This window comes from Rhinopithecus roxellana, chromosome 8, assembly GCF_007565055.1.
Source record: "Rhinopithecus roxellana isolate Shanxi Qingling chromosome 8, ASM756505v1, whole genome shotgun sequence".
NCBI lineage: Eukaryota > Metazoa > Chordata > Mammalia > Primates > Cercopithecidae > Rhinopithecus > Rhinopithecus roxellana.
In genome coordinates, this window is record NC_044556.1 from 95,258,411 (window position 1) to 95,286,374 (window position 27,964).

Sequence of the window (27,964 nt, forward strand, 5' to 3'; positions counted from 1 at the left end):
CACATTTATCCATTCTTCTGTTGATGGACATTTGGGTTGATTTCCAGTGTTAGCTGTGAACAAATACTGCTGGTAGACCTGTTCAAGTCTCTCCTGGTAGATATGTGCACAAGTACAAAGTTCTCTGAATAGACACAGGAACAGAATCTCATATCAAGTATGAGAATATTCATCTTCACTAGATAATGACAAACTGCTTTCCAAAGTGGTTGTAGCAACTTATACTCTCATCAGGAGTATAAAAGTTCTCTATAATCTCCCTTCTGACCAATATTACTATTATCAGATTTTGTAACATTTGCTCATCTAGTGGCTGAAAAAAATCTCATGAGGCCTTAATTTATGAACTGAAGTATGTCTTCATGTTTGTCATTCATGTTTTCCCCGTGGTAAAATTACCTGTTCATGTCTTTTGCACACTTTTCTATTGGCTGTCTCTTATTTTTAAATTTGTAGTGACACTTCAAAAATGTGGACAGTAATTCTTGGTCAGTTATTAAGTTTGCAAGTACCTTTACTCAATTTGGGCTTATTTTTCTTTCCTTATGGTGTCAGAAGTTCTTAGGTTCAATGTAGTCCAATTTATCAATCTTTTTGTTTCAAATCTATGCTTTGTGCTTCTTAATAAATCATTGTCTACCCCAAAGTCGTAAACATCTTCGTTTATATTTCCTCCTAAAGTTTAAAATATTTTGCCATTCATACTTCAGATTTTCATCCATTTGGAATTAGATTACTATGCCATCACAAATATCAATTTTATTTTATCCATAAAATAACCCAATTGGCCCACTCCCACATCTTGACCAGTCCTATTCTGATCTGTAACACACCTTTACCATTTATCTAAGGTATCTATTCTCTTCCTTTAGTCCATTGTCTATCTCTGCACCAATACCATTCTGCTCATTATTATATTAAGTTTTGCCACCTGGTAGGATGAGAACCTTCCCCTTCAAGCCTGAGCATCCTCTTCTTTGGGAGTATCTTAATTATTCTTGGTCCTTTGTTCTTCCACAGAATTTACAGAATTTGCTCAACAAGTGCCTCAAAAAAACTTGGGATTTTGAATGGCATCTTATTAAATCTATAATTAATTTGCAGAGAAACGGCCTACTAATGTTACTGAACTTCCAATCCATGAACATAGTATTTCTCACCATTTATTTGTTTTCTTAGTAACTTTCAATTAAGTTTTGTGATCTCCATACAGGTTTTATACAGATTTTGTAAAATTTTTTCTAAGTATTTGTTACTATTATAAATGATATTTTTGTTACTCATATATAGAAATGTAACTGATTCTTGTATATTGATTATAAACAATGACTTTGCTAAATCTCATCATTTCCTATAATTTGTAGATCTTCTAGGTTTCCTTTGTAGAAAATTATGTGATCTGCAAACAATGACAGCTTTCTATTTTCCTTTCTAATCCGTATCACTGATTTCTTTTTCTTCTCTCTGTGCACTGTCTAGGACTTATGGCTCACTATTACAGAGAAGCACTGATTCTGGGCTTTTTGGTTTGACTCCCAATGCTAATGTTAATGTATCTACCATTTCATTAGTTAAAATGATGTTTGCTATAGGTGTTTTTTGTTTTGTTTTGTTTTTAGAGATGGGGTCTCTGCTGTGTTGCTACAGTGCAATGGATAGCTATTCACAGACACAAGGATAGCATGCTTGATTGAACTCCTGGGCTCAGGCAATTCTCCTACCTCACCCTCCGAAGTAACAGGGGGTAGCATGCCACCATGCCCAGCTTATAGCTCAGTTTTGACAAAGGAAAAAAAAAATGATCTTCATCTAAAGCACTTACTTTATGTGGGGTTGCAACCCTGGCTGCTCTTCATAGTCTTCTATGAGGAAAGGCAGATTTTTAGCCCAGTGGTCTTTAAAGCTTCCAGGCAGATCCACATCAATGTTATATTCCGTAAGGGGGGTATCAAGGTGTGCATGAAGATATCGAGAATACTCTGCAGAAAGGAAATGAGATCTGACACATCCAAATACTGCTAAAGAAACTTTCTTATGGCTAACTGCCATACAAATACTTTGTAACAAGCTGTTCTTCATTTATAAGAATTCTAAAAAGAGTTTCTAAATTTTAGTAAGTCACTATTAGTATATGATAGAGGTAACCTGCCACTGACTTGAGATAACAAGGTCAAATATAAGTCAGTCAGTCTGGTTCTACTTTGGCTAATTTTTTTTTTTTTTTTTTTTTTTTTTGAGACGGAGTCTCGCTCTGTCACCCAGGCTGGAGGGCAGTGGCAAGATCTTGGCTCACTGCAAGCTCTGCCTCCCGGGTTCGTGCCATTCTCCTGCCTCAACCTCCAGAGTAGCTAGGACTACAGGTGCCCGCCACCATACCCGACTTACTTTTTGTATTTTTAGTAGAGACGGGGTTTCACTGTGTTAGCCAGGATGGTCTCGATCTCCTGATATCGTGATCCCCCACCTCGGCCTCCCAAAGTGCTGGGATTACAAGCGTGAGCCACTGCGCCTGGCCTACTTTGGCTAAATTTTAATCACCTTTCCAGGAAAACCACTAAAAATCTCATTGTTTTCAATTCCAGAGCTTGAGAATCCAAGTTCTGTGTCAGACAGCCTGGTACTCTGTCAACTGGTATACAGATTAATTGAGTATATGATTTCACTAACTGACTAATGGACTGCTGCTTATCTCTATGAAAGCAGTGTAGGAAAAAACCCAAAGTACAGAGTACCTGCCCCTTCTGCCTATAATTCACAAGTGCAAGCTCTACTAAACCAGGAAAAAAGGGAATTGTAATTCAGGGTAAAGAAAGATGTTGTCTAATAGGTAGCCCCAAGGCACCTGGCTATTGGATACTTAATGAGGCTAGGGTGATTGAAACTGGGTTTTAAATTTTATTTAATTTGAATTAATTTAAACCTACAAACTGATACTTGATTCAATCATTAGACAACTTCAGTATGTTTGAAACGACTTGCACATATGAACCTACTTTTTCAACTATAAATATTATAAATTCTAAATTCAGATCAAGTATTTCCAATGAAAATTTAACATCCAAATTGAGATGTACTATAGCATAAAATATATACCACATTTCAAAGACTTAGTACAAAAAATAATGTGAAGTATCTAATGAATAGCAGTTTCATATTAATTATGTTACATGTTGAACTGATATTTTGGATATACTGAATTTAAAATTATACGTTATTAAAATTAATTCCACTTCTTTGATTTTCACTTTTTTAATGTGGCTACTATAAATTAAAATTACACACACAGCATTCTACTTTTTTTTCTTTCGGACAGTCATGGTATAAAGGGCTCACAATAACAAAAGAAATGTAGGCTTTAATAAAAAAAACTGTCTTCAGAGACAGGAGATAAAAGGCGAGTAAAACTACAACTAATAAAAGGGTAACTGCAAGATTTGCTTTCTTCTTCACCTCATATTTCTCCAAAATATATGAGAATTTTGATATGAAGGAATGACAAGTCAAATATACCAAGTTCACATTTAACAGTAAGAACTGGCTGGGCACGGTGGCTCACGCCTGTAATCCCAGCACTTTGGGAGGCCGAGGCAGGTCAAGAGGTCGAGACCATCCTGGCCAATATGGTGAAACTCTGTCTCTACGAAAAATACAAAAATTAGCTGGGCATGGTGGCGCATCCCTGTAGTCTCAGCTACTTAGGAAGCTGAGGCAGGAGAATGGGATGAACCAGGAGGCGGAGCTTGCTGTGAGCTGAGATTGCACCACTGTACTCCAGCCTGGTGACAGAGCAAGACTCCGTCTCAAAACAAAACAAAACAAAAAAACAGTAATAACCTCACAGAATGTCAGTTTCCTGCCCTTCCTGTGTTCTTGGGACATGTGATGAGACACAAATACTCCAGATGCTTGTCACATTTAGCTCAAAATATGGCTTTTCAACTTAAGTAAAAAATGTTTTAACTTTAGAAAATAAAAATTTTAAAAGTGGTAGAAAACGCATTCGACTGATCTTTCGAAGATATAAATATCTAGTCTCAACACTAGCACTGACAAGGCGTGGTCGTGAACAAGTCACCTAGCCTCTTTCAGACTCCACTGTTTCATATGGAACATAAGAGTCAAGTAATATGATTTCTACAGCTTTGAGCATGAAAATCCAACAATTCTATGATTTTCTGACTTACCTCGGAGATACTTCACTTTAAGATACTCAGGGCTAGCCTTCTGGCCTGGGAGAGGATCATTCAGCATAACTTTTGTTTGTGCTTTTATCCCTTCATAAAACTGTCCCATGGCAACGTGGCTGAGCCCTTTCATATACTGGCACACTTCGTTATACGGCTCTAGCTGCAGACACCGCTGAGGACAAAATGCTGCATTAGTATCAACAGAGTTTAAGAAAATTTTGAAATGCCTTATTTTTTACTCCGGAATTAGTTTTCCCTCCAGGTTAAACCAGACCTTGTCTATAGGACAAGGGCAATGATTTCTTCTCTTTCTTTTTGTTGGAGTGGAAACACTATTCTCAGTCCCCCTTCTCTATTCATTTCACTAAACTTCATGAAGAATAATCCAAGAATTCCAATTACAGTGTTCTTATTTACAGATGCTCACCTTAAAGTTCTTAAGGGCTTCCTGTAAGCTGCCGTGGTGGTAGAGCATCATTCCCCGGAGCTGGAGGGTTTGCACGTGATTTTGGTTGAGCAACAGTGCCTTTTGAAAGCTCTCAGTGGCTGCTTCAAAATTGCCCAGTTCTCTAGGTATTTGATAATAGTTATGAATACAGTATAGACATTACAGGAAACATACAGAATAAGCTATCCTCAGAATTATGGACCAATATGTAAACAAGATACCTTGATGCGGGTGTTCCCTTTGTTACTTTTTTATAGCCTCTGACACATTACATTCTACTTACTTCTAATCTTACCAGCTTATAGGATCACCACAGAGCTCTTGAAATTCTGTGGGGAAAATTCATCTGCTGATTTCCAAAGGCAGATGCTTATTCAAACCCCTCTCCTTGATTATTCACAATGAGTCCCAAACCCTAAAGAACTGTGTGTAAATTTTAATATATGGATAAAAACATACTTTTCCCATTTGGAAAAAAGTATACCAATTATAATCCTAAATAGTTCATCATTCTCAATCAAATTCATAGCCTTAAAAATGCATTTTTTTTTTTTTTCTGGTCACCAAAGTTGCTTTGCTTAAAATCTAGTAAATCGTTATATAATTTAGAATTCTGAAAAAAGAAGTGTATTTTAGAATTGTAACCATTCCAGAATGGAAATGGTTGTTATGGATCAATCTGCTCTTTATTTGCTTTTTAAATAGGTTTAGAAACCGGGTCTCACTGCATTGCACAGGCTGAAATCAGCCTCCTGGGCTCAGGTGATGCTCTCACCTCACCTTCTGAAAAGCTGGGACCACAGGCACATGCCTCAGAGCCTAGCTGTTCATTCTTTTATATATTACAAAAAAATAGAAGTAACTTCAAAATGTTCTATACATCAATTCTCTATAAATAATGGACATTTTTAAAAAATATAATTCCTGCTTACATTCATACAGCACTTTACAAGGTGCTTTCAAATCTGTTTTCAATTTCTATTCAATAATTCTGTGAGACAGGAAGCATAAATATCATCCCTTAAACCCCAAACAAATCCAGACACACTTTTTCCAAGTTAGTATAAGAGTTCCTCAAACTATCAGATAAATAAGCTCTTGAATATAATCCTTCCAGAATAAGGCACCTGATAAAGGGACTTTCTGTCACTATCTTTCTTTTCTAGCTTTTGTGGCACCTTTACAAGTGAGAAGCCAGAAGCTCAGAGAAGTTAAGTACTCATACCTGCAGAATGACCAAGGCAGAACTAAGTCATGAGCTCCTTCACTCTCATGCCATCCTACCTCCTTTTCATAACACAATATACTTTTTTTTTTTTTTTTTTCTGTTTTGAGACGGAGTCTCGCTCTGTCGCCCAAGCTAGAGTGCAGTGGCGCGATCTCGGCTCACTGCAACCTCTGACTCCTGGGTTCAAGCGATTCTCCAGCCTCAGCCTCCCATGTAGCTGGGATTACAGGCACCCACCACCATGCCCGGCTATTTTTGTATTTTTAGTAGACATGGGGTCTCACCATGTTGGCCAGGCTGGTCTCGAACTGCTGACCTCAAGTGATATGCCTGCCTCAGCCTCCCAAAGTGCTGGGATTACAGGTGTGAGCCACCTCTCCTGGCTTACTTTTTTTTTTTTTTTTTTTTTTTTAAGCCAAAAGTCACAATAGCTCTATTCATCAGGGCAATGCATGGGCAATGCATGGGGTCAGGAAGCCAAGTTCTAGTTACAACTTTTCATTCTCAATAGATGTACATTATAATCACAACTTTTCCATCCCTTCATTCTAGGACTTTTCAAAGAGATCATAGGAAATTTACCTTAGTTACTATCTAAGAAGGTAGCAACAGCATCTATACCCCAACAGCTTATAATGCCACTATTCAAAACAACAACCCTTGAAGGACGAACATTTTCTAGACCAACACACACACTGAAGTTAAGAGAGAATACTGTGTATCATGACATCCTCTAATACAATTTTTTCTGCATTCCAGAGAAAATATCAACAAATCTATACATACTTGTGCAATTCAAAATACCCATCTCCTTTGGTTAAGAAATACCATTTCTTTTAAAATATTATGTGAAGCTATCTTGTCTCCCCACTCTTCAGCCTCCCTCCTACCCCAACTGTTATTATTTTACTCACCTATACGCCTGCCCTAGACTTTTATATGCATCAATAAAATCAACTTTCTGCTTCAAAGCTTCTTTGAAGGATTCAATAGCTTCCTGTAAAAAGTGTACAGAAAATTATTTCATTTGCATAACTGTTAAAATTGAGTTTCACTTAAATCATAAAAGGATTTAAATATATATCCTACATAGTCTGACAGATTTTCTTTTAAATAGGAGGACTTCAAAAAAAGACAGGCAGAAAATGCAATAAACTATAAGTCAGAAGGATTTAATTTCAGTAAACAAATGCATTACTATGAAAAATACGAGCCTTAAATTTCTCCCCTTTACAATGGGAAATCAGCTTTCCATTTTACCTACTTTATTACTAGCTACTTCATTAAAACTTTGAATACTAATCACTTCACCTTCATATTATTAATATCATATCCTTAATTAATAAAGGACCTAGGACCAAAAGCAAGCCTAACAGCTGTGTGAAATAATTTAAAACGATCATAACTGGCAACATTTAAAATTGAAACGAGAGACAAAAAAGAAAGCCCAATGTGAAACTGTTTATAAAACAAGCAAAAAGGCTCCTAGATTCACCATCTGAAGGATTCCCATGATCTACAAGGAAAAAGAAAAAGTAAAACAAAACAAAACAAAAACCTTAAGTTGGAGTTGTTTGGGGTCTGCCTAACACCAAGTCTGTGGCTAAGACAGTGAGAACTGCTAAGCAGGTGCTATGCTTTGGAAAGCTGTCCTTGGAAATGCACGGTATACTTGGCTACTGCCTAACTCCCTCTCCATCTATGAAAACTATTAATCAAATGACCCATTCTATTTAAGTAGAAACAACCTAGGCTTTAACCAATGTTAAATGTACTTTTCACTGTGACTCATACACTGCAATAAAAAAATTATGACTATATAGCTTACTAACACTTTTCCTAAGGAAAAGACATACTTACTAAAGTTACCTGCTATAAGGCATCATGATCTCTAATAGCTTTAATGCAAAAGACTTGACTTTAGATAATTTTACACATGATTAGATAATTCATAGAAGAAAACTACTGAAGATGCCACATACTTTGCACATGGTAGGCACTCAATAAATATTTAATGATTTGGTAAGGCACACAAAATTGTTTTGCAAAAGCAGTAAAATTCTAATCGCTTTCAAAAAGGCATTCATTCCCTGCACCTTGATTTTCTCTGAAAGGGAGACAGCAGGACAAGAGAGGCTGGTGTGCAAACTCTTCAAAGGCAACAATGGGATGACAATCTACTAATTAAGGACTCCTGCTGTATATCTACAGTTGGGTAGAGAGATGGGAATGGATAAACTTTAACATTTAAGAAATGTTAAAGATCACTTTTAGTTTGGCTTCTTGCCACGGTGTAACCTTGATCTTTTAAGAGTTTACCACTCTATTCTTAATTCAGTAAACATGTATTGAGTGCTTACTATGTGCCAGAGACAGTGTGAGGTGCAGGGGAGGCAAGGATGAGCCAGTCATTATCTCTGTCCTCTAAGAATGGAGTCTAGTTAGAAAGCCAATTGTGTCACCAGGTTATCGGAATACAAATTAAGAGCTACAATAGAGATATAAGTAAGTCTCTGAGAATGAAGAGAAAGAAACCACTAACTGAGCCTGGGGTAACAGAACAGGCTTCAGGGAGGAAGTGACAATTGAGTGGGTCTTGGAGAATGAAAAGGAATTTGGTAAAGAAACAGGGCATTTTGGAGAGGGGAAATAGTACTGTACAGTGGCATAGATCACTCAGAAATGGTGGAAAATTTAGTGAGGCAGGAGTGCAGGGTGCATGGGTGGGTGCAGGGGAGAGGGAAAAGATGGGAGACCAGGCTAATGTGGAAAGCTGGGCCAGGAAAGGAAGGGCCTCCTGGGCCAAACTGTGTAGGCAGTGAGGACTAGGGGGCTTCACACAGGTGCATGTCCTCAGGAAATGTACTTTTTAGAGAGGATTACTACTAGCAGCAACAAAGACAGACTAGGGAGGGAAGAGAATGGAGACAGGGAGCCAAATGAGGGAGTTGCTGCAGTAGTTGGAGCAAGAGATAATGAAAGCTCAAACTAAGAAACTGTCTCTGAGGAGAGAAAAGAAGGGTCAACCTCAGGAGACATTTTGAAAGGCAAACTACAACAGAGTTTGGTGGCTGCCTGGGTATGGGAGATGAGGGAGAAGAAAGGGTAGGAAGCTTTTAAGCTGAAGAGCTCGGGTGGGTGGCGAGAGCATTAACTAAGTAAGGAAGTACAGGAGAAAGGGCAGTTGCAGGTGGGGATGGGGTGGGGCAGGAGGGAATAACGAGCCCATCGGGGCGTGTTAAGTCTGGAGTGCTTGTGGACAGCTAGGTGGAGACGCCCAGGGGGCTGCCCACTCCACTTACAGCATGCTTGGACGCCACAGTTCTTCAAAGTCTGATTTCTCTTCAGCTTTTAAGAGTCTTTGGTTTCAGGGTTCCTGTCTAATCACTGCACAGCTCTCTACCTCATTCTGCCAAAGAGGGGACATAGTAGAATCAAGATTTTAAGGCGTTGGGAACAAAGAAACTACGTTTGAATGAATCAATCTCTAAGCATATGAACTGGCTCTGAATTAATTTGCTTGGCAAATGCCATCCCACCATTTTCAGTCCCCATCTTTCTTACTAGTTGACAGGCAACCACCACCCTAGGGCTGTTCCTTGTTAACTAAGAGAACACTCTCAGAAAATTCTCAAAGTGAAGGCTGATGGTGCTTGGGACACATGGTTTGTGAAATATCCTTACAACATAGATAAAACAATGGGATTCAATAGAAAAGCTTTTGTTGTTTCCCTAGGAAGATCCAAAATGCCTGATATAACCCCTGAATTGAATAGTCATAAAATTTGTAATATTGCTTAATATACTTCTAACATATTACATCATATAGTAAATAAGCAATCACCTACTTAATTAATTTTTAAATTGCTGTTGGCCAAGAGAGACCACCTTTAGGATATAAAAATAGCTCAAACTTATTGGTCCATTTAATACTTGTCTCTAAGGTTAACAAGAGAAACAAAAAAATCTAAACAAAGTTCATTTATTAATTCAGCCATTTCACTATGAACTCAGTTTTCCGACCTGTGTAACAGGGACACCCTCCACTCCTTCTATACCTCACGGGGATGCCGTTGAGATGAAGGAGACAGTAAGTAACCACTCTAACCTCCCCAGACAGCAGATCTATAAAAACGCAAAGCAAGAGTTCCCATCTATTATACTTGCTGATGCTGTGCTTATGAGCATGGTGAAAAGGACAGAGCACCAAATAACTTGGTAGGACTAGTTTGCTGAGGGGCTTCTAACGCTCAAAATGAAAGCACTGTTTCTAGGTTCTTATCACGCAGATCTAAAGCAAATCAAACTGAATTTCAGTTCTTGTGCAATTTGTGGTTAGTTTCTCTTTTCTGAAAAATTCTCATTTTCAAATACCCCAAAGAGCCCCGTCCATATTCCTAAACCTGGCTTTACAGTAACAACATTAAAAGTGAAATTGTTTGCATTTGCTTACTTTTAAAAATATTTTCAACCTCTTAATATGAATAGTTTGGTATTTTTTTGTATTTGTAATCTTTTTCTCCTCCATGAGATATCCAAGGGATATTATTTGAGTAGAGTACTGAAGTTCTGAATTTTTAAAATTTAAGGTGACTGTCAGAGAAGATGAGAGGAACAGAGGGTAGATACAAAATAAACTGGACAAGTCCACCTGGCAGCTGCTCAAAGCATGTTTTAAGAAATTGCTCTCAAAGCCTACGGCTGCCAGTTTGAATCCTGAGGGAAGAGAGAGGTCTTTATTAGGAGCATCCTCCACATACTTCCAAAACGAATGTGAGGTTTATGAAATAGAATCTGCAAAATTCCTTTTGGTTTGGCTTTTAGTGGAATGGGAGTTTTCTTTTAGAATCTGTAAAATTTTAAATTTTCACAGATAAAATAATCTATAATAATTAATATTCAGTTCCTGTTTAAAGCTTACAAAGTACTTTTCACATGGAGTATTTTATTGAATCCTCATGATCACTCCAAGAGGCAGAAAGTAGAATTGTTTCCACTTTATAGATGTGGAAGGAGAAACTGATTGCCCATGGAGCCTGGAGCAAGAGCTCAAACCAAGACCTTTCAACACCAACTTCAATGCTCTGTCCTTGAAATTCATTATTCCCCTAATACGTATTGAGCACCTCCTATGTGACAGGCATTGTCCTTAACACTGAGGATTTGCAATGTGCAGCCTTTTCACAGGTAAACACTCTCCCCACAACCCAAATATATGTATGTCAGATCCTCAAACCACTTTCAGTAATAAAATGTCTGTTCTTTCTGTCAGAAAACACATCCCTGCCACACACTACTGAATTTCTTCACAGCCTTCAAAGTTGTCGTTAAGTACCACCTTCTGGGGCTCCTATCAGAATGAATCACTTTTCAGTAGTGCAGGCTGACTCTATTTCGTTCTCAGGCCCGTCTGTCTTCCATCAGGTAGCTTGGATGTGTCCTTTGTGAGAGCACCTACTATGTGGCAGGCCTTGAGCGGCACTAAGGAAGCCCAGGTGAGAGAGGCAGCTCCTCGTCAGGTTCCAGGCCCCCGGCTTCTGGCATAAGCCTTCTCACGATGGGTTCCCAGCACAGAATCAGAACATGGAATCGAGTGCCTGGGCAGGAGGAAGGGCCAGGCTAGAGGCCACATTTCTGCCCATACTTTCAGTCAGTTCAGATAGCTTTCCTGTTTCCCTCTACCTCCTCTGCCCAGCAGTCAGGCAGTCCTCAAGTGATACTAATACAGTCAATCTCAGAAGGGTCTCCCAACCTGTCCCTGTGGTCTCTTAAGGAGCTGGGTCAAGTTTCATGCCCACTGACCTAGACCCAACCAATGTCACCCTGTCAGTCCTTCTGTCCCCCATCTCCTCAGCCACCATGCTGTCAGAATCAACTTTCTAAATTACAGATTTGGTCTCAGTGCTGGAACCTATGCATTTTGGCAATCTAGAATTTATAGCTCCTCTGGCCTGCACATTTGAGTCAAAATGCTTAGCACAGTACTCCAGGATAAGGACCTGCCCTCCACCGACCTTCCAGCTTCATCTCCCTTAAATCACACCCAACTACTTCCCACTCTGTGAACTGCCCATATTTCCATCTCCCCAAGTCTTCACCCACACTTTCCTCTCTGCCTGATGGGCTTTTCTTCTCCCACTTCCACCCCCAAATCCCACTCAGTCTTCCAGCTCCAGGACAAAGTCCACCTGTTCTTTGGAACTTTCTCTAACTCTGCAGTTCCAGTGAATCTTTCTTATCTACATTTTCAAAGCACTTTGTTTATATTATGTTCTTGAGTATGTTTACCATATGATAAATTATATGTGGAAAAAGCTTTGCAAACTGTATCCTCTATAAAGGTAAAGTATCATTTCTCCCACTTATTAACCTTTGATCCTTTCTCTTTCTGTATCTCCCTCCAGGAACCCAGCAAAGAGTAGAAGCTCAATAAATAAAAAATATGCTGATTCAGATTACCTTCTACATCAGATCAGCCATCAAGCAAAAGAAATTCCTCCCACCCACAAAAGAGAAGCAGAGTCATCATATGGTACACATATGCACAACACTTTCACCTTCAGAAGTCCTCTGTGAAAGAAAGTTAAACCTTTGTATAGCATAGCTATAGGCTGGTTTTTGTTCAGTTCTAAGGACTGCTGAAAGTCTTCATGGGCTGTTGCATAGTCCTACAAAAAGGAGAGTGGGGGAAAAAATAAAATAGTATTTATTAGATATGTGAACATTTCCTAATTTTTGACTGGTAGAGAAAAAATATCTCAATTCATCCTCTGCCCTTTTTGGCTTCAAAGGAAACATTTCATGATACTATATATTGGTTAAATGCTTATACTACTCATTCAAATAGTTGGGAGCTTTTTAAGAAAAGCGATTGTGAGAAAAACTGACAAGGGTTTAATTAAGCACTCTGTCTTAACTACAAAAAAATTTATCTCAAATAGTATTATAGCAATAATCTGTCAGAGAAATTTCTGGTACTAGCATTTTATCATACTGGATAGTTCCAAAATAATTGTGCCACAGATTAATATTAAAATGTGTTATGCTGAGACTCTTTTAATATATTTTCTTTAGCACAGAAAATTGTTATTTAAAGTACTATAAGCCACAGAAATAATTGTGGCAATCATAAATGTCACTCTGATGATAAAAGACAATCTTGTTAGGCTTGGGTCACTTACATAGAGAAGCTATAGTCTGGAAAGCCATGCTAGCTCAGGGTATGTTTCTTGGGTTGTGAAACCCAAAGAAATTCAAATTGTACCTCTAAGTTTAATAATCACATTGACAACATGCACACCTGCTTCTCTATGATGACATTTGCAAGGAAGATTGACATACAATCCACAAACTAAATTTATCTTTCTCTTTTTTTAAATGCCAGTCCAGAATTAGTTATTGCTGACAGCTCAAACAAGAAAATGTTTTTAGTATTTAATGTTCTCCACTGGGTTTAATTTCAGCTATAGAAAATGCTTTTATAATTCTTTATTTTTATTTATTTATTTATTTATTTTTTTTTTTGAGACGGAGTCTCGCTCTGTCGCCCAGGCTGGAGTGCTGCAGCAGGATCTTTGCTCACCGCAAGCTCCGCCTCCCAGGTTCACACCATTCTCCTGCCTCAGCCTCCTGAGTAGCTGGGACTACAGGCGCCCACCACCTCGCCCGGCTAATTTTTTTGTATTTTTAGTAGAGACTGGGTTTCACTGTGTTAGCCAGGATGGTCTCGATCTCCTGACCTCGTGATCCTCCTGCCTCAGCCTCCCAAAGTGCTGGGATTACAGGTGTGAGCCACCGCGCCCGGCCTATAACTCTTATGACACAGATATATTACTAAACAGCCAAAGCCCAAATCTATTGAAGAGTCACTTTCTGAGGTCAAGGGAAAAATGAAATTTTCATCATCATAAAAAGAAATACTTCAAGACAAAAACAAGTCACCTCTGATATGAAGTACAAGGTTCCCCGATGTCTGTACAGCCGTGCTGAAGGCTGCAGTTGGATAGCTTTAGTGAGGTCATTCACTGCTTCATTAATTCGTCCCAGAGGGGACAGAATCTAGAAATCCCAAACATGTAATCAGGAAAAATACCAATGACCAACCCTAAAATCCCAATGTTTTTGACTCTTCAATTCCACTTCACCCTACTCCACTCACAAAATTACTCTCAGCAGGCTGCAATCCTTGACCCCATACACTATGTGGTGGTGTTCAAAGTCAACCAGCTGAGGTGCCACTAATCTTTGTCTAGTCAAGCAGGAGACTGATGAACTATGACTGCAGCAACTGCCTTGTCACTATTTCAAACCCACTAATTCTGGGTTGTACCAGATGTTACTTTTCTTACAATGTGATTTTTTTTTTCCTTGACTTCATCTTTTAAATCAAAATTTGGCATATATACACAAAGATGTCAAAATTAACCTGAAAGACAACTTTGAACCATTAAAATAGACAAATTATTGGACACAGATTAGAGTCCGCCATGGACTTTAGCTCTGTCCTCTATGGTAAGAAGAGCTGAATGACAACTTCTAAGATTCCAGATGCTCTTTCAGCCCTTTTGTGTAACAACTTTTAACTCATGAGTCATGATCTGCAGAGTAGGAGGAAAAATATCTGCAAGCCTGTTTGGAAAAGCTCTTTTGAGCCAGCAATCAGTTGTATTCAGGCAACATGAAAATACAGAAGACAGTTCAGAATGCAAAAGTAAACCAAAAAGACATAAGAAAATCCAAAGTGAGTATCAGTGTTCATGCAATCAAGCCCAAGCACTTTATCCTGAATAAATGTCCTTAAATTAGGGTTTATTTTGTTGTTGTTTTAGAGACAGGGTCTCACTCTGTCACCCAAGCTGGAATGTAGTGGAACAATCACAGCTCACTGTAACCTCGGACTCCTGGACTCATGCAATCCTCCTACCTCAGCCCCTGGAGTAGTTTAGGCTACAGTGTCATGCCATCATGCCCTGCTAATTTATTTTTTAAAATTTGTTTGCAGAGGTAGGGGTCTCACTACATTGACCAGGTTTGTCTTAAACTCTTGGCCTTGAGCAATCCTGCTGTGTTGGCCTCCCAAAATTTTGGGATTACAGGCATAAACCACTATGCCCAGTCTATTCTATCCCTATTAGACAGGTTATTTCTACCAAATTATATAATTTCCTACTCTAAAATCAGCGAGAAAGAGGATTCGGGCAGGCCTATCACCAGTAGTATGCATGATAGCTCAGAAAGAGGAAAGAAATTGAATACAAGTCTGAGAATTCAAAAAGTACAGTGGGCTGGGGTTGTATTTTGGAAGGAAAATCATCCCTCCCGAGTTTATCAACCCCTAGGTACATAACTGAATTATCATATCCCAGCACAACAATCAATATGCATAATAATGAGTAACTTTAAAAAGTTAACTTATGTTCATCAAATATAGAATATTTCAGAAAGCATGAAAGTGAAAGATTTCTCATAAAATGACTTCTGACATATATAAATGGTATGTTATAATTTAGCTGGAAAATTCAGTATGTAGTAACATTATTGCCCAATAATGCCAGAAAAAGAGAATATTATTATACATAAGACAATTAAAAATTATTTTTCTAATTACCAATGCCATTCTGATAAACAGTAGCTTTTTATGAGATATGCAAATTGTAAAGACCTGTTAAATAATTCTTACCTAAATATACTTAATTTAATTCATGATTTACCAGATTTTAACACAAACCAGAGTAATATTAGGGGAAAAAGCATCAGTCCCCTCTCCCAGAAGCAGATGATCACCAAAGTTGTCACCAAATTAGCCACTAAACACCAACTAAATACCAGCAAGTCTCAAGCAGTGATAAACTATAGTCACTTAACCCTTAGCGTTACAATTCAAAATAGATAAGATGTAAGAAATGAAATCATTCATTGAGAAAGATTTTATTCAAAAAGCCAAATCCCCAACAAAACAAAAATTCACTTTAAGAGACTGAACTGTAAGACACAATAATCTTGAGAACAAAAATATCATAAATACAGTTTTTAAATTCCTACACCCTCAGCACTTCCTTTACTAGTTTTCTCTCCCGAGAGAAAATAAAAAGTAACTTTTTCTTTAGTTCAACCATGAGATCATATCAGATGATTAAAAGTTGTTTTATTCAGACTAAATACAGTAACACATATCAAGCCTAGATAGCTTATTATTTTCAGAGAGTAAAATAAACACATTTCACTTAAAAACATAAAACAGAATGCCTTTGTACAGACTCTCTTCCCTGCGCTGAACACTCTCCTCCATCTTGTCCCCACCACACCATGGGATTGCATCAGCTCTAGCCTCGCTTCCTCTGATGGCCTCAGCAAACACTCCTAACATTCCCCTTCTTCTCTTCCCAAAGAAGCACCTCCCGTGTCTACTTAAGCCAGTACTACATGGCATCTTCACCACATGTTATCTGTCTCTATGTCAAGTTTCATTAAGATGTGGCTGTAATCATCCACTTGATCTATGTATCCACGCAGCTAGGTCTATCTCATAAGAATTACAGGTAAGTGCTTACACACATACACATCAGCAGAATGAACACTTCCAAGGGCTGTGAATTCCAGTTTGACAAATAGTCATATCAAGTCTTGCTAGAGTAGGGCACATATACAGTAAATATGTGTTATGTTTTTCAATGAATAGCTATAGAAGTAGTACATATCATAACCACATATTTTCATACTAAATATTACTCTTCTGTATTAGTTCAGGAATATCACTCGGTCCATAGTTTCCTAGTAATTTCAACCATGCTTAAAGGCATTAAGTACCTACATAGAAAAACATAAGAGTTTTAAGGGAGCATTAAAATTTACAAGTAATAAAATGGTAGGAAAAATATTGAGATTCAACTAATCCAATAACGACAGAGGGAAAAAGAAAACCACACTCACTTCTGCTCGCTGCTCAAATACCTCTGGACGATCTGGTTCCAAGGTAATTACTCGGCTCAGTTCGAACAGAGCAAGCTCAGCATTCTTAATGTCCTTGAAAAGGCATTAGCTTAGTATGAGACATACTGTTACTCAAAACCAGGCTAAAAAGATTTTCTGAGAAAACTAATAATTTAGTAATGATATAACCAATTGTTTAAAAATAAATATGAACTTCACTTCTATGTAAGAGATGTGCCATGTCAAATCAGTCATGATACTACAATTATTTAACTCACTCAAGTCTATCTACTTACTCAACAATAACATGTTAGACCCGGCTACCTATCACAAGTTCCACAGATGGCAGGATATTATCTAAACTTAATCTACTTAAACGTGGAACCAATGAATCTCAATGGATGAGTATGTGGATACCAGCACGTGAAATGATGCCGACCAGTAGCAATGGGGGAACAGAAATGGGTCAAGATAGTATCTATCAAAAACATAAGCCTATAAATCTATATCTTAAGAAGTTTAGGTAAATTCTCTTTAACATTTGCATGTTACTTTTACATTAAAAATGCATGTGTAACTTTTTATTAAATATACATGCAAATTTAATCTCAAGATGTATAATTTTAAAAGATGTGAATTAGGAAGAGGCAGCTCTGAACTTTACTAGTGCAACTTCAACCTGGTCATTCATTGATGCTCTGAGTAAAATATCGTTTCCTTCCTAAGCACTTCCACCATTCCCAATTCTGAATTCATTCTCAGTCCTCTATGTCTCGGAAGTATACAGATACACAAAGTTTCTCCAGTAGGCCAGCACAAGGTTAGTACAATATTAATTGTAATATGTTATAAATTGTAATAAAATAAAAATGTTAAAAATTTTTAATATTTTTAATGTAAAAGTTGCAAAAGTGGTATTGCTCTCTCAAAGCACAATTTCACACAAATATGTTTAGTATACAATAAGACAATAGAAAAAGTTTGCATATAATGTCCTAGACTAAAAATTTGGAAAACTGAACTTACACCATTTCGTGATTTACTATATAATTTCAGGAGTCTTCATTTTTATACCGTAGTACCTTTGCTTGTGTAAAATATGATTATTATAGTCCTCCTCCAGCCTTCCTCAAAGAAATAAGGGGAATAATTTGATTACAGCTACAAAGATATTATACCTATGTGCAAAAAGTATAAAATATAACAAATAAAAATAAATTTTACACACCTAAAAAAAACCTTTTATTCTTTCATCAACCTTTAATAATTGTGAAAGGAACTCAAACTCTAAGTCCTAGTTCACTATTGATGCCCAGTCTCCACTTGGACCATTGAATATCTCTTAGGAATGCAAGCAGGTTCTCATGCTTTTCTTAGTCTATCCAGTTTATCAAAGTTTACTTCAGAAGATCTGGGTGGAAATCCCCAGTCCACCACTTACTAGCTGCCATTTTCTCATCTGTGAACTGGAACGATAGATACCACTCCACATGCCATCAAGGGTCAATGAACAGTAGCAGTTCTAGCAAAACCCTGGTCTGTGTCAGGTCATGTAGGCGCTATGGCAATCGTAACTAATACATACTCACATGTAGTCCCTTCTTTCCATAGGCTATCCCTCGGCCATAAATTGCACTAACCAGATCAGGCTCCTCCTAGTCAGACCAAAACAGAAACACGTCAAAAACCATAAACAAAACAAAACAAAAAATCAGTTTCTGCTTAAAGCACGTTAATGCCACAAGTGACAGCTCTACTTCTTTATGCTACCACCACTCATAAGTCAATATGCAGTCTCCAACCTGAAAAGTCTATATTCTTAAAGCTCATTTGAATGAAATGTGATAAAAGTTTCACGTTGAAAGAAATAATAAAGAGAGGAGAAGGGAACCAACATTATGGAGCAACATGCTGGTTTCTTTCACAGAGTCATCCTATTTAAAATGCAATCCTCTCAACAACTCTGGCAGCATCAGCAATCATGTCTTACAGAGAAGAAGGCGGCTCAGAGGGGTAAAGAGATGTGAGCAAATGATTGGGTAATGCCTAAAACTAGTGTGTTTCCTTTCATATATCCATGATATAACCAGAAGAGGAAAGAACCACTCAGTGCCAATACAATGACGAACTAGAAATGAGGCTGCACTGAAATCTGTTGGGAGATTAATCCAACCCTTCATACTAATGGGTCGAAATAAAAAACCAGACTCTTTTTGTAGCCTGCTCCCATGCTTTCTCTGGTTATTCTGCAATCCAGATGGGGTGGAAGAAACACCTATTAGGACCAAGGACAAAACATCTGTTGACCCTGGCCATTGAGTCCTTACATACAGGTTAGTTGGTGAGTGAATGAAATTGCCTCTCATCTACATTTAGCCTCTACAATTTTTACTTCTCTGAATGGTTTGCTATACAGTTAAGAAAGAAGAATAAACAGCCACCTCTGGCTATAAGGTCCTGGGTGGAAGTATTGTACTGCTAAGGGATTTCATAGAACAGCACTGGATTCTCCAGAAAGAAACTTTGCAAAAACTTGATAGATTAATCTATTGTTCAGTTTCATATCTGAGCTAGGGTATCTGCCAGTATTGTAGAAAATGAACATATCCACTTCAATGATGAGTAAATGGGAAAAAATAAATGAGAAGATAACACTCATTTAAATTTTCTTAAAAGCTACTCAAATAGAATGAGATGCATCTATATCCAATGGTAAACTGGCATATCACTGGCCACAACCCAGACAGCAGATTGGACTACATGGTGTATGAAAAATTGCAAAATTTCAACTAAACAATTTTAGGTTTCTAGCTTCTCTTAGAACATCAAAAGATTCAACAAACATAGGCCCACATTTTGGCATTCTCACACAGCAATAAATACGTGACTAGAGCTAAGCACTGGCTGTCTCTTTAGATGAGAGGTACAAGTCCATCAGTTCACCACAGGGCCTACCCATCGCAGCCACACTGTGCCAACTCTCATTGCTCATGTGACTTCCCTGGCCCCTAAAAAGTTCTGGATTTATAAGTTATAACTTATACGTAACTGGCATAGAGGTTGCCATGCTATTTGCTAAGTGGGGCGGGGAACAGTACATGTTATAGACCTACAGAAAGATGGTATTTACATTTCATAAATCATACTTATACATGATTGTGTGAGCCATTATGTGCAGAAAGAAACTCTCCAAAATGCTACCAGGAATTTCCTCTGGGGAGTGAGATTACTAGATATTTCCCATTGTACTTAATACATTGTTATATTCCTGTTAATTGTTTAAAACAGACATGCTCATTTATAATAAAAAAAAATATGTTTTAAGTAATACATATTTCACTGTAAAAATTTCAGAAAATGAAGAAAAGTACCAAGCAGAGAGTAAAGGAGCCCTATAAGCCTGCCCCCCAGAGATAAGAACTTTAAACACTGAAGTATTTTTCCTGGCTTAAAGGAAGGCAGAATAAGTTGTTTGGATGGAGAAAGGATACAGGGGGAAAAGGGGAGCAGGAAAAAAGGGAACCTATTGAGGAATTAAAAGTAATACTGGCTTCATGCTTTTCTGTAGCAAAAAAGCCAGAAGACAGAACAGTCAATGGTTGAACAGAACCCTAGCCAGGCTGGTGTGGGGAGTCAGTGAGCCCAGGGAGCTCATCCTCTAGAGCAGGGGTGTCCAATCTTTTAGCTTCCCTGGGCCACATTGGAAGAAGAATTATCTTAGGTCACACATAAAATACTTTAACACTAATGATAGCTAATGAGCTTAAAAAAAAAAAAAGATCTCATAATGTTTTAAGAAACTTTACAAAGCTGTGTTGAGCCACATTCAAAGCCATCCTGGGCTGCATCTGGCCCATGGGTTGGACAAGCTTGCTTAAGGTAACATCGATCTCCAGGAAGAACCAAACCTATGCTCAGATTTGTTATGGTTCAAAATATATTATCTGAGCTGCTTTTCTCCTGAGAAAAAACTTTACTCCAGATGACCAAGAGGTGAATCAGAAAAAGATGTAAATAAGCAGTTATTCTATTAATACGACTGGCATCCCCGCACACCCATGGCCGGGGCTGGTGCTCTGGTTTCCTTCCTGCTCTTCAGCTCACACACCTCTCACCAAATCCTGGCCATCTCACCTCCTGAACAGATCAGCGTCCTCCCGCCCACTCCATCAGCCACTACCCTATTCTAAGCCTTCTTCTCTCACCTAGGATATTGTGATCACCTTACCTGTTCTCATTTCTTCCCATCTATTCTCCAGATACACACCAAGAGTTATCTAACACTAAAGTCTCATCATATCACTTCCCTAACTGAAATTAATTATTCAGTGACTCCCCAACACCTAATACTGTGACATTCAAACTTTTTCAACTCCAAATCACTGAAATACATTTTACATTACAATCCAGTACACACATACACATGTGCACGATATATACACACATGTATTAGAAAACAGTTTCACTAGCTTACACCTAGAACTTACTATACACTATGGAATCTGATAGTTTCTAGTCCAGCATATTTCACTTAAAAAAAAAAAAGTGCTAATCTTAACTTGTCAATTAATTTCAGGACCCACTAAAGGGCAGGCAGCAACCCACAAAAAAAAAAAAAAAAAAAAAAAAAAAAAAAAAAAGTAACATCTAAATGGCTCTGCAGAAAATATTAATCATTTTCCTGCCTTACTGTTCAGCCTCATCTCCTTCCTCTTTTTTTTTCTTTTTTTTCATAAAGACAGGGTCTCACTCTGTCACCCATGCTAGAGTGCCGTGGTGCAAGCCTAACTCACTACAGCCTCAAACTCCTGGGCTCAAGTGATGCTCCCACCTCAGGCCATTTTAGAATTTTTTTGTAGAGATGGAGGTCTCACTTTGTTGCCCAGGCTGGTCTCAAAGTCCTGGCCTCAAGCGATCCTCCTGCTTCAACCTCCCAACATGCTGAGGTTACAGGCATGAGCCACCACACTCAGCTTCATTTCATACCCTAGAAATCAGAACTATTTAATAATTCCCTACATACAAGATGCTTTCCCAAATGCAGTGCATTTGCAAATGCTATCCCCTCTGTCTGAAACACTCACCCATTGCCTTGGTCCCCAAGCAATTCCTTTCATCCCTTAAGTCTAAGCTCAAACACCACCTTTGGATTCCTTCCAGACTCCCCTAGAAAATAAATATGCTCCTTCTCCTTTATCCCACTGTACATTGTATGGATGTCAGCCATTCATTCCACAATTATTTACTAAGGGCCTACTGTTAGCTATCTCAGGTTCCATGCGTTAGGAATACCACACAAAGCCATGCTATTCTTGCCACCTACTAGGAATAGCAAGCAAAAACCAACACAGAACACAATTCGCCTATCAGATCAAAGTCAGCTTTGTTAAGCCTGTTCTTCCCAAAGGGGAAGCAAGCAGGACAACTTGGTTAATAATAGTGGGGTGCAGTCAATGGAAAACAAGAGCCCGATCCAGGATAACAGGAAGGCAAAGCTCTACGACAGATGTACCACAGTGGTTAACGTATGGTGGGCCTCCAGCTCTTGCAGCTATAACATCTTTGTAGCAATAAAAATTTTAAACTTAAAACAATAACAAAAAAGAAACAAACAAAAAAAACCCAGTCATTCAAAAGTTTGCAACAGCTGAAATATCCGAACACTGACAACCTCCTAAAGGTAGCCATCATCATCTTGACTGCAGGATTGGATGTGTGCCCCACAACAGAGCCCCTCGCATGGGCCTCCCCTCAAGTCACCCCGTGGTCTCATCATTACTACAGCACTGAATTGATTACTGTGCTTATCTGTAAAGTATTTAGGTTTTCTGTATTCAATTTATGCTTTCTATTTATTTATTTATTTATTTTTGAGACGGAGTCTCACTCTGTCGCCCAGTGCAGTGGCACGATCTCGGCTCACTACAAGTTCTGCCTTCCGGGTTCACACTATTCTCCTGCCTCAGCCTCCCGAGTAGCTGGGACTACAGGCACCCGCCACCACACCCGGTTAGTTTTGTTTTGGTATTTTTAGTAGAAACGGGGTTTCACCGTGTTAGCCAGGATGGTCTCGATCTCCTGACCTCATGATCTGCCCGCCTCGTCCTCCCAAAGTGCTGAGATTACAGGCCTGAGCCACCACGCCCAGCCCAATTTATTCTTTCTTTTTAGAATTTTTTCCTAACAGTCAAGAGGGACATATACTTACTGTGGCTGTTATATCTACAGTTCAGTATCAAGCATTCCTAAATTTAAGTAACAGATTTTATTACTTTTAAAAGTTGATACTTTATTTATTATTTTATCTGTCATTAGCTAAAAAGCCAAAAACTTTTCTTTATGGAATGCCATAGTAAATTTCTGGGTTTTTCCAAATAAAAACCAAAGTTTATTTCTAAAAACAAATTAGGCTCTGAAGAGCTATTTTTCAAAATATTTTTATAATATTTATACTTTATAACGTTTTCAGAAACTTTTTTAAAAGTTTCTTTAAAAAGTTTCTATACTCTTCAACTTAAAAAGAGTGAAATGAAAATGAATACTTCAATCTTCCAATTTTACTTTATGCAACTGCAAAATCATGGTATAACAGTTGCCTAAATGGTGTTGTGTCTACTTAGATGTCTCAATTCTCAAAAAAAAAGTCTAATATATTATTCTCATTTTATTACTTACATAGTGACTTTAAATTTTACAATATTTACTGTATTTACCACTATAAGGCTGGCTTTTTATTAAAACTGGAAAGTTACTGGATCTAAAAACCAACAAGTTGAAATAGTCAGTAGATAAGCAATGTAAAGAGGATTAGATTTCACCTAAGTGATGAACACATATATTTGCATAAAGGATGTTATTTAAAATTCTGTGCAGAGGAATGTTTTCAATTTTGTATGCTAATGTAAATAAGAAATAATGTTCTTTTACAAGTTCAGTTCCACTGGAATCAAATCAAAATCAGATGAGCTCAAGATCACACAATGAAGCAAAGGCCAAATTGCCTCATAAAATTGTTGAAGCATTTATGTTATACCCATCCCTGCATGGGTACCAAAGCAGCACAGAAATCAGGAAAAAGTTCTACTTTTCAACTCAAGAACACTATTACTGATGCACTGACACACATGGAAGTGACTTCAGGGCATTGGCATAGAGGCAACACTAATTTAAGCTTTAAAAATCAAGCGTTTCCAATGCAGACTGACATCTATTAAATCCTGTCATTGTGCTCAGTTAGACACCTTGATACTTCTGTAAAGGAAAAACTCAAACCACAGGGAATACACATTCCAATAAACACTTTGAAACACCAAGGATTATGGAAACATTTCCCAAGTTTGTAACCTGCTGGTGAAACCAAGACAACAGGAAAGGTATAAGAGCTTTATATCAAAAAGTCATTCTGGAGTTAAAGTACCCTTTATATGTAGATTTGAAATCCATATTAAATGAGCTTATCAAAATAGCAATTCTAATAAAATCCAAGCCCCCGAGTCCCCATTTGTTGCCTGCTTCTATAAACAGAATCATATTCCATGCTCCGCTGCTTCATACTGGAGTTCATGAGCTGTCTCATTTAAAAAAAAAAAAAATTTGCCAAGAGTTAATGAACTCAAAAAAAAACAAAGTCTATGCATGAATAGCTACCACTTTGTAGATCTGTTAAAGGACATTTACTGGCTTAAAAATACTGCATTTTTGCATATCTAGAAGGTCCTGCAAGGAACAGGTAAAAATGTATTAGCATATATAGAGAAAAATGGTTCTCAAGTGATATTTAGTTCAGGAACAACCTGAAGAATGAAAAGCAGTACAGCAACATCTGTATATACTTGAAGAAAAGCTTCATCACTGTTCTGAAATATTGGATATGAAAAAGTATGATTGAGATAAAAATGTATTTCATACTGCAAGAAATTTTATCACTACGCTTGCCAACAAAAGAAAAAACAAACAAAACAAAAAAGAAAAGAGTAATTAGATTTAGAGAATAATCATATGTGTAACACATAATTTAAAGAAACTGATTTATGCAAATTATGATTCGTGATGAAAAAAGGAGTTTCAGTCAATTGGAGAAGAAGCAAGAACTATTCTTTGGACATTTGCTACCACCTACTTTTATAGTGTCTTGATGACACTAGCTATCGAGAATTTGATGAAATCAACAGAAAACTCAAACAGAGACTGTGTGCATCACTTTCAAACATAAACTCTAATATAGAAAAGTTTCATCCAGAAAAGTAGGATCAAGTTTCTTATTTAAATTTTTGAAAACAATGTTAGCATTTAACATCGAATCTTGGTATTTTCTTTCTTTTTTTGAGAGACAGGTTCTTGCTCTCTAGCTGGAGTGTAGAAGCTTCGAATTTTCTATTTCTTATCAGTCGTAAAATATAAAGAAAATGTGACAGATTTTCACAAAGCTTTATCTGGATGCCTCCAAATTATTCTTTCTTATCCATGTGCCATGCAAATATTATTTCCACATGTGCCATGATGTGGAAAGAGCTGGGAAGCACTGAGGTAAAGGGTAAGGGAAGACAAATCACTGAGGAAAGCACCAACAGGAAAGCCAAGGGCATTCTTGCTGCTATATAAAAATATGTTATATACATGACTACCCAGTTCATTCTTCTGCATCTGAACTTTCCACTGCCTTCATCCCTGCCCCATCGATAGTCTGAACTGCCAGTAAAGCAGTCCAACCTTATAATCCATACGTTCTCAAAGAGAGATTTCCCAGCTGAAAGCAACCCATTGTATCACAGATTGATGAAAATGTGATATCACATTTCAACACATTATCTTCTTTGCACCAAGAGAAAAATGCTAATATACTTTCTGAACATAACTGCAAGAGAAATGTCTTACAACTATAAATGGACAAAACAAAGGCATATTATAGAGCCATTAAAAATAAGATTGTAGAAAAATACTGAAAAACATTTATAGCATAGAATTAAGTGAAAAAGTAATACAAAACAGTACATATATTCAGATTATAAAACAACTGCATACCTTGAAAAGGCATAAATAAAAAATTTAAACACGTTAAAGTGGCAGAATTCGGAAATTTTTTATTATTTAAAATATTTTCTTTAACAGTACTATATTGTCTTCAACCACAACGGTAATAACATTTTCAAAAAGTTGAATAAAATAATACATCTGCAAATTCCTATTTTCTGCTGGATTCTACACTCCAGCCTGGTTGCCTTAAATTAACTGATATTTGCTCCTATAAATGTATCAAAACCTCCCTTTCAAACCAGGGTCAAGTGTTAACTGTGTAAAAGTGTTTGCTTACCTTTTATAACATTGCCAATACTTAATAGAAATGTGATTTTTAAAACCATCTATAATCTACCCTTTGTATTTTAAATTCCACTGAAGAATAGTGTTCCACATGACCACCCAAATATACTGCTCCTTGGATCCAAAGACCTCAAAGTAATAACTAAAAATATCTCATCAATTGTTTGAGAATGAAGATGTTATCAATATAATTAACCTTATTTTTAAAGAGAAAACAAAAGCAGAGCTAACATTTCAAAATGAATCATTTAAATTAAGTCTGCCTGCTAGACTGTAAGGTATTTGTTGGCACTTGCTATGATTAACACAGACGAATACACCAGAATAGTACTTTGACTAGCCAAAATTTACTAAGCACTTACTATGTGCCAGGCACTAGGTACTAAGTACTTTAATAGGATATTTCATTTAAATCAAAAAAGAATTTTTTTGGAGGTAGTTATTATTATCTCCATAACTCAAGAGTTTAAAAAACTTGGTAGCAAGAAGCAGAGTGGATTAGAATTAAGGCATCTCTAGCTCTAAAATCCATGTCTTCTTCACTGTACTTTACTGGAAGGACACAACAACAATCAATAAATGGTTAGGCACCAACAGTGCATACAGTTAAATAATGATACAAGATACAAGGCCAATGATATTGGGCAGCTACCAGCCTTCTCTGCAACTCTTACACATGTAGTGCTTGCATGCTTTATCTTAACTAGACTTGAGCACAGTCACCAATCAGTAAAGACCCAATACTTCATTAAGGAGTCTCATAATTATACTTTAAGGTGAGAAACATATGTATGAGTAGAAATTAAGTTAATCATGAAGATCAACTCCTGTGTGAAAATAAGTTCGAATTTCAAGAATTTCCAGTGTCCATATCTCATGGGAGATATTGTGGTAGAGAGGAAAGTGAACTGATGCTGATGTTTTTTTAAAGCTTGCATTTGAATCCCATCTCTGCAACTTGATGGTTGGGAGACTATGAGTAAATTGCTTGACCTGATTAGATTCCCTTTTTCTCATTTAAAATGAAGGTGTATTTAAAATCTTTCAAAGATTAAATGAAAGCATGTCACAAGGCCTGGCACCAAGAAAGTGCTCAGTCCATACCAATTTCTTTCGCTTTCTTGTATAATTTAAAAACACGTTGTATCACAGCACTTCAGCTGTGCATTAGTCCATGTTTTTGTCACGACCATAAACTCGAAATTCCACAAATAAGAAGAAAAATTACCTGAAGCATTGTTGAAAAATGCCGTATTGCTTCATCATAGAGACCACTGCCAATCAAGACGTAAGCAATAGCTATGAAACAAAATACAAAAACATTAAAGGGAAGAATAAAGTACCTCAAACTAGAATCAATAACTAACTTCTTTGGTAAATCTCCAAAGGCAGCTCCAAGCACTGGAAGCAGTTAAAGAAAACCTAGAAATTAATAAGGTGTCACTGAATTCTTCCACTTTCACCACTCCGCACTTACTAATCAGCCTTCCAATTCCATTTAGATTTAAATTGTTAAAGTCATCTATAAAGTATCTGCCTACAAGAAATACTTATCTTTTTCTAAGCCCATCATTCATTTTCAGATCCCAAATAACCTTTGTGATGTCTCCTAGCTATCACAAAAGCTAGTAATAACCCTAAATAATGTCCACATAACATGGCAATGTGATTTTTACTGTGAATGTTATGAGAAATACCCAAACAGCATCACAAATCTCAGTTCCTGAAAGTGATGAATTTACTGCCAATTACCTAGTAAGAACAAAAACAGGGACTCAAATATGTTAACATAATGCTTAACTGTGGATAATACAAACCACCATAATGCAATGACAGTCTTTTTCCTACTTCTTC

The 27,964-nt window shown here is 37.3% G+C and overlaps 1 protein-coding gene across 6 annotated transcripts in view; it reads right to left on the reverse strand.

Annotated features, from left to right (window-relative positions):
* Positions 1–27,964, reverse strand: part of TTC13 (tetratricopeptide repeat domain 13) — an 80,948-nt gene that overhangs the window by 21,514 nt on the left and 31,470 nt on the right. For 2 of the 6 annotated variants that reach the window (XM_010374047.2, XM_010374046.1), the window contains exons 4-12: positions 27,339–27,409; positions 18,382–18,447; positions 16,793–16,885; positions 13,805–13,921; positions 12,421–12,531; positions 6,778–6,860; positions 4,615–4,756; positions 4,185–4,359; positions 1,823–1,979 (exon numbers count right to left, since the gene is read on the reverse strand). In XM_010374047.2, the coding sequence (XP_010372349.1) occupies positions 1,823–1,979; positions 4,185–4,359; positions 4,615–4,756; positions 6,778–6,860; positions 12,421–12,531; positions 13,805–13,921; positions 16,793–16,885; positions 18,382–18,447; positions 27,339–27,409 (1,015 nt within the window). The remainder of the gene's footprint in view (positions 1–1,822; positions 1,980–4,184; positions 4,360–4,614; positions 4,757–6,777; positions 6,861–12,420; positions 12,532–13,804; positions 13,922–16,792; positions 16,886–18,381; positions 18,448–27,338; positions 27,410–27,964) is intronic. The other 4 variants (XM_030935593.1, XM_030935592.1, XM_030935591.1 and 1 more) reach the window with 3 other exon arrangements.